This window comes from Vicia villosa, linkage group LG6, assembly GCF_029867415.1.
Source record: "Vicia villosa cultivar HV-30 ecotype Madison, WI linkage group LG6, Vvil1.0, whole genome shotgun sequence".
NCBI classification, from domain to species: domain Eukaryota; kingdom Viridiplantae; phylum Streptophyta; class Magnoliopsida; order Fabales; family Fabaceae; genus Vicia; species Vicia villosa.
The window spans coordinates 5245646-5252758 of record NC_081185.1 but is presented as its reverse complement, the minus strand read 5'-3'; the positions used below and the strand labels follow the sequence as shown (position 1 = coordinate 5252758).

Below are 7113 nucleotides of genomic sequence, written 5' to 3'. Positions count from 1 at the left end.
GTAGGCACTTGGCAACAAGGCGAGTCCCCCTCCTCCAAATCTTAATCATGTCCATAATAAAGCTTTAACCCTATTAACTGTCTGCCACCTTTCTTTATTTTTTGCCATAACCCTAATCTTTGCATGTTAACCTTTAGGAAAGAGTTTTGGGTGCCTAACACCTTCCCTTAACCCGAATATAGTATCTTACCTTGAATCTCTTAACTGCGTAAGGTTTCCTATTCGCCTTGGTAGAATAGGTGGCGACTCTAAAGCTATAATTTTTAGGCAGGTTGCTACAGAATGTTATGGAGCAAGTGAAAATTTTCATGTGGGAAGTCTTATAATATAATAGGATTCTAACAAATTGGCGTATGACTAGGTGGCATTTGAAAGAATCTTAATGCACACATTCTGACCAATTTGAGAAAACAATAGTGCACACTTTCAAAGATTATAGATTCAGACTCATTTTATGGATATTTATAATCATGAAATATTTTTCATTGGAACAATGCAACAATGGATTGCATTTAATTTAACTCAAGAAATTGATGATAATAAGTGGAAAGATGTGTGGACTACTACTCCTACTTACTTGTTATCGGATTTGGCATTGGCAACACTAATGAGTTCACAATGACAATTATAAAAGTGTGTGGAAACTTTCTTGTTTTAACCTCAATCAAGTTAAATGTTTTAAAAATCAGATCGAACGAGCCGGTTCAACCGGTTAGACCGTGAATCGGAGATGAATTTGATTAGATCAACCTTTCAAAACCGTTAGTGGGTCAAAACCGGAGTAGAACTGAAAAAATCGGATTAAACCGTTCAAAATTATTCGAATCATAGGACCGAAACCGATTTTGTAAAACCATTCGGTTAAAAAAAAGCATCAAAATGGTGATTTTTTAATTTTTTTTTAAGTTTAATATTAACTATCAAAATTTAACATTCATTTTCCAATCACAAAAAAAAAATCATGTTTTTATTACAAACATACAAATTTCTAATTTTTGTCACTTCGTTGTAGTTTTTCTTTCAATCACACTCCATCATATGTTTGTCGTAGTTCAACTCAAATTTGCTTTTTTATTTATTTAATTAAGTGTATTGTATTATTTATTTTTTTGTATTTTATCTTTTAATTTAAATATTCTTAATTATTTAAATTTTATTTTGATTATTATGCTTTATTATTTCACTTTTATTTTGAATTAATTTAACTTAATTTATTATTCCATCTTTCCCAAAATATAATTGTCACTTTTGGTTTCCAATGCCATCTAATTTTTATTTTTCAATTCTACCCTCTAATTAATATTCTCAATTTATTATTTTCACACTCGGCATATATGATCATTTGAATACACCAATTGTAAGCAATTATAGTTTAGTAAAAATATTATTCTCTCTTTCATTTATTACATATTTTCTTAATATGTATGAAATGATCAACTATGACAATTCTTTAATGTGTGAAATGACCAACAATTTTGGAAGGGAGAGAGTATACTTCTTTAATTTGTTTAAATTATTCTTAAATGAAAGTTGCAATGAAGTGTACAACTATGTTGTGCTATTATATGTACTATCGATATTATTGTATTAAGTTTGCAATTGATTTTTGAAATATTTATTTTATTAAATTGTGAATATATGATTATGTATAACATATCAATAAAAAATTAGTTTCAAATTATTAGATTATGTAATAAACAATTCAACCATAGATTTAACCAGTTAAATCTTAAACCAAACAAAAAAATTTCACTGGTTTGATCTCCGATCCGATTTTTAAAATATTAAGTTAAACGGTACCATAATTCAAAAGACATGCAAGGAATGAGTCCGACCCCTTGTCAACAAACAAACAATTAATGTAAGTTGGTAAACTTTGGTTAGGGCATTAACCACTCACATGTTAGCTTTAAAAATGAACACAATTCTAGATTCTTTGAAGAAGCTTTGTGTTTGGTCATTGTTGGCTCTTCTCACTTTCAAAATGAGCAACAATACATTACTATTGTATTTTCTTGTCCTATTATGAAAATGAAAATGATGTTGTAATAGCACAAAGAAAACAAAATCCATTGAATCTTTATATTCATAGAAGTGTCACCTATTCACAGCTTGGTTACCCAACAAGGTAGCAGATTGTGCAAGTTCATATATCTTACTGAAATTACATTGAGAAATTGCTTCTTTATCAAATATAGCATCTGACAAAACAACTGATGATGCTCCTTGTATAATATATTCTTCCATAGAATCTACAAAGCAATTAGAGGTAAATTATGTTAATGGTGTTAACTCAATATGCTAATTAAAATGCATACTTTGTGAAACTTAATATGAAAAAAATGTGAAACTAAACTACCTAGTGTAATTCCCTGAGAAGCAACCATTGAAACATGAGGAAAGGGCTTCTTTAGTGCTGCTATATACTGGAATCCTCCAAGTGCGGAAACCGGATAAATCTATCATATAAAAAACCAAGTTAAAACCTAAGAAGCACAGACTCGTGACACAGAAACCGGGACACACGGATACTCTGACACCGATAATTTCAAAAACATAGAACACCGCGACACGCTTACTCCTAGAGATGTTTGTGCTTTATAGGTTAAAACATATAACACAATCTATGTTGGTGTCAAAAGTAAATAAGAGTGAATGGTATAAGTGAATCTTCATAAAGGAACATGCAAAGGCTAACCTTGACCATTTTTGCACCCGCATCATACGCAGACAATATCTGCATTTGAAAACGATGATCATATGCATGCTAGAAAAAAAATGTAATGGATGGAAGATTAATAGGCAAGTACTACACTGAACCACTGTGAACTTGATACTTGAAAATTGTTCAAGAAACTAACGACGGCTGATTTTGTCCTCTAGAAGTAGAAACTCAGAGTCCTTTGTCCTGACGACTGAGACAGTGACTTGATCGGCCCGGTTGACAAAAATATGGGAAAACAGATATTAGTTAAGTTTTGAGGCGAGCATGTATGTTTTCTTATATTTTTGTCAAATAAGGCCCATCAAGTTACTATATCTCAAATGTTACGGAAGGAGAACCTGAGCTTATACGCCGAGGGGCGAGGGCTGATGTCAGCCATCGTTGAAGTTTAGGGGGACTGCCTATCAAGGTGAACCACCGTAGAACTTGCCACATAGCTATTGAAAGACTAAATAAAGACACTTACTTCAGTTGGAGTCATTGCGCCAGGAATATATAAGACTTCACCACCTTGAACATAATCCAAAATATCCTGATAAACAATTTTAAATAGAACTTTATACCGGTAAGAATATCTAGTATATCTTGAAACCATGAAATTCCCAATGATATATGACAATCAATAATCTCCAAAGTCGATTACAACAACAATAATAATTCAAAAAATAACTGTGATTTCGCACAACCAAGTATTATTTGACATTTAATAAACGAATACAATTTCAAACCTTAACGATTGCAGGACTCATAAGAAATTTAGCGCCTGCATTAATTGCAGCTTTTGCATCCTCAATCCTGAGAACAGTTCCAACCTAAAGTGCAGATATCTGTTGAGAACAGCAACTCGGTACAAGAGATTAACGAAAAAAGAGAAACGCAAACAATGAACACACGATGCTTGTTAACGAATGATGAAAAAACATACCCCTAGAATCGTTCTAGGATGCTCCTTCACCAGCGTCTCTAGAACCTACAAAAACAAGATGCGTATTATGAAACTCAAACCTCAAGACCATGGAAAGTGATGAAGTAAATAAAGTTATGCAAACAACCTCAAATACACCTGGGGTAGACATCACAATCTCCAACTACATGTGAAGAAAACAAAGATGGTGAGAAACAAACCATTAAAATATAGAGTTGAACATGCTTTATTTCATGCAAATAAATCTACCCTAAATTACTCTTCCGAAACCTGCAGACCAAGAACAGCCAGTTTTATCCATTCCAGACTTTTATTTGACTTTTCGGAAGTTTTCTATTTATACTTTGAAATTCAAACAAAAGACTCCACAAGAATTCATATATTTTTAAAGGAAAAGCGAGCATTCATTGTCACTGTAAACTAATTCTCCACTAACATCTAATGAGAATTTACTATTTTGCAGATATTATTAAAATGCAGTTACAAAGTGGACTTATGTAGCAATATGATGAGTTCTCATTGAATATCGATGTAGAATTAATTTTAACCAAATGTGCATCACCATTAAACTCTATTTCAAAATGGCATAAGGATGAGAAACTTTCTCTCTAGATGGCCAAATAGCATCTGAAGTGACTCAAAAATTAGGATTAGACAAAACTGATCCATATAAATGCCCTTGAATTTTTGTTACTATCTTTCAAAATAGTTAATAAGAAAAAAAAAACAGTAAACTTACAACTGAAATGCCACCTGCTATTGCAGCATTTGCAGCTTCCAAGGCCACTTCTGCACTATATGTAAGTGACAAACAAAATGTAAGCCAACATAAACATATTGGGAAAAAATTTATAGACTACTGTTTCAATTTGTGAATTACTTTTTTATTTGAAAATGTTAGGATACTAGTTATTATATTAATACTTTCTCCTTCGTCAGGGTCAAACTCTGGTCCTTCAACTACTTTAACAATTAACATTGTACTCGTAAAAAGTACACCTATACTAATGATAACTCTACCAGCGACCGTCAATGAAGTACACCATTGTACAAACATGGAGCAAACTTGTCCAAATTCAGCAAAAAGGACACATACAAACAGGGCGCGCATGCAAACACGCACACCATGAAAAACTCTTATCATCATTAAAATTTAACATTCAGCAACATAGCTATAAGTACACGGCGATTGATTAAGGTTGAGTAATCCTAGTTATTCAACTATGCTTATGCTGTCTCTTCCTATCCTAAGTCCTAACCAAGGTTGCCAAAATCACGATCTAAATCTTAAAATCTTACGATTTCGCGATCCCACTCACCCCCAACGAGTCTGAACTTAAGTGTAATCGTGTATTGCAGCTAAATTGTGAAAAAAATCGTAAAACAATTGATTATGTGCGATTTTGGCCATTCCGGCCACGATTGGTCGTTTTCCAGTCACCCTCATTACAAGCTGAGAAGGATGACAAGATGCCAAGGAGCAACAATTACGGTTCGGAAGAGGCCATTTTCCCACAAATACCCTTGCCTACTAAAAGATCATGTAAAAAACTTCAAATTTATATTATTATTTTTCGTTATAGTATTATCTTACAATTTTTGTTACCATCTTATGTTTTACGATTTTGTTGCCCCTGTCTGATTTTACAAAAATAATTAGATAAAATCTTCCGATCTTAATTACAATCTTATGTTTTACGATCTTGCTATTCCTTTCATATCTTGAAACCTTGGTCCTAAGTCCTAACAACTATAAACTGCATAAACCATTGACACTGTATGGCTTGTGCATTAATGTCATCTATCTCAAATATTGCATACCACCAAAGTCTTTTCCTTTTTCAAAAATGCAGAGTACAATGTAAAATATTTAAGAATTATTGATTAAAATAAATTAATCAAAAAAAAAAACTTGCCCCCAGTTGTTTTTTCTTCCCCAAAAAATGTTCATCATGAAAATGGGAAACCAAGATAAACAAAGAATAAAAATAAAAAATAGAAATGAGAGAAGAAAAGGGGAGTTAGGACCTATTGGCTCTGAGGCAAGCAATGACGCCAGAACTCTTGATTTGGCAGAGGGTTTTGTCAACTGTGGACACTGAAAGCTGAGGTTGAGACTCAGAGGCTCTGCATGTAACCCGTCCAGGAAGACGCTGAGAAGAAGAAGAGGTGGAAAAAGACCGGGATTGACATTGGCATAAGGTTAAGGTTGTACTTGCAGAGGCCATTGTTTGTAGTTACAAAATTCTGTTTGCTCTTCTTTTGTGTTCTGCAAAAATACAGAATCTGGACTTTAGTGGAAGATTAAAGGCTTAGGCTTATCCATTGCAACTTGCATGCCCCCAAATCTTACTGCAACGTGGAAACCAATCAAAGACTGATAATTTCAATAAAAAAATTAAAAAAAGTCAAACATTGATAATTTGTACGTAGTTAAATTTTTTAACTATCTCCAAATTATTTATTATTATTATTTTTAATAATAATTATGAACTAATTCGCAATTTTTAATTAAATTGTTAGCGGAAGGGAGTTCGGGTTTTAAGGGTTTGTTTTTTATGGAGTCTCGAGTTCGATGGTGTCCAGGACAAAAATATTCTAAACTCTCAAAAACTACGCAGGATGAAAGTCTTCTACGTGAATTAATCGATCTGATTGATTAGATACTATATATATATATATATATATATATATATATATATATATATATATATATATATATATATTAGAAAAAAAACAAGTCAATTTGAACTACTCCGTACTCTAACAACCATATAAATCATTTGTTTTCAAAATAATTATATTAATTTTTTAAAAACTATACCATTTAGTTAATATTAGAGATTGATTTTTATGTGTAATTATTTTGTAAATTTTTTTTCAGAATTTTTCAAAGAGAAATATTATTCTTACACCCAAATCCTACACCTACACCATATTTCACTGTTCACTAATACGGTAAAGAGTGAAGTATTATAATAATAATAATTTATTTTAAAATATATATATATATAAATTAATTTTTTTAAAATTTTTTTATTTACGTTATGTATGGATAAAAAAAATATGTGAGTAATCAATCTCATAACTTTATTAACTAATATTTTAAATATTATTAACCAACTTCATAACTACTAAAAATGTGACATTTATTTGTTTAAAAAAAATGTGGACATTTATTAACCAACTTTATAACTTCATTAATCAACATTTTACTTTTCATTAACCAACTTTATTTTACTATTAAAAATTATTTTTAATGTCTGTATGTATGTTTATTAACCAACTTCATAACTCTATTAACCAACTTGTTACCTTTCATTAACCAACTTTTTTATTCTACTAAATTATTTTTAATATATGCGTGTTCATTAACCAAATTTATCACTTCATTAACCAACTTTATTTCACCATTAAAAGTTACTGTTCATATATTATTTACAAGCACTGTTAATCGATACTA

The 7113-nt window shown here is 31.2% G+C and overlaps 1 protein-coding gene across 1 annotated transcript; it reads right to left on the bottom strand.

The window, feature by feature from the left end:
- Positions 1-2049: 2049 nt before the first annotated feature.
- On the bottom strand, positions 2050-5999 carry LOC131608801 (uncharacterized). Its single transcript, XM_058880350.1, has 9 exons — positions 5679-5999; positions 4390-4444; positions 3778-3813; positions 3651-3695; positions 3454-3537; positions 3192-3257; positions 2699-2737; positions 2360-2459; positions 2050-2252 (listed from the first exon to the last, which is right to left on the bottom strand). The coding sequence occupies exons 1-9, from the start codon at positions 5876-5878 to the stop codon at positions 2098-2100; spliced, it is 780 nt and encodes a 259-aa protein (XP_058736333.1). The 5' UTR covers positions 5879-5999; the 3' UTR covers positions 2050-2097.
- Positions 6000-7113: the final 1114 nt, after the last annotated feature.

What these genes read in the sequence shown, in the direction of transcription:
- LOC131608801 (XM_058880350.1), bottom strand. Translation starts at nt 5,878, where the DNA reads ATGGCCTCTGCAAGTACAACCTTAACCTTATGCCAATGTCAATCCCGG. An exon ending in TGAGTCCTGCAATCGTTAAG is followed by an intron (nt 3,258 to 3,453) that starts GTTTGAAATTGT and finishes ATTGTTTATCAG; the next exon opens with GATATTTTGGATTATGTTCA. An exon ending in TTCTCAGGGAATTACACTAG is followed by an intron (nt 2,253 to 2,359) that starts GTAGTTTAGTTT and finishes ATTGCTTTGTAG; the next exon opens with ATTCTATGGAAGAATATATT.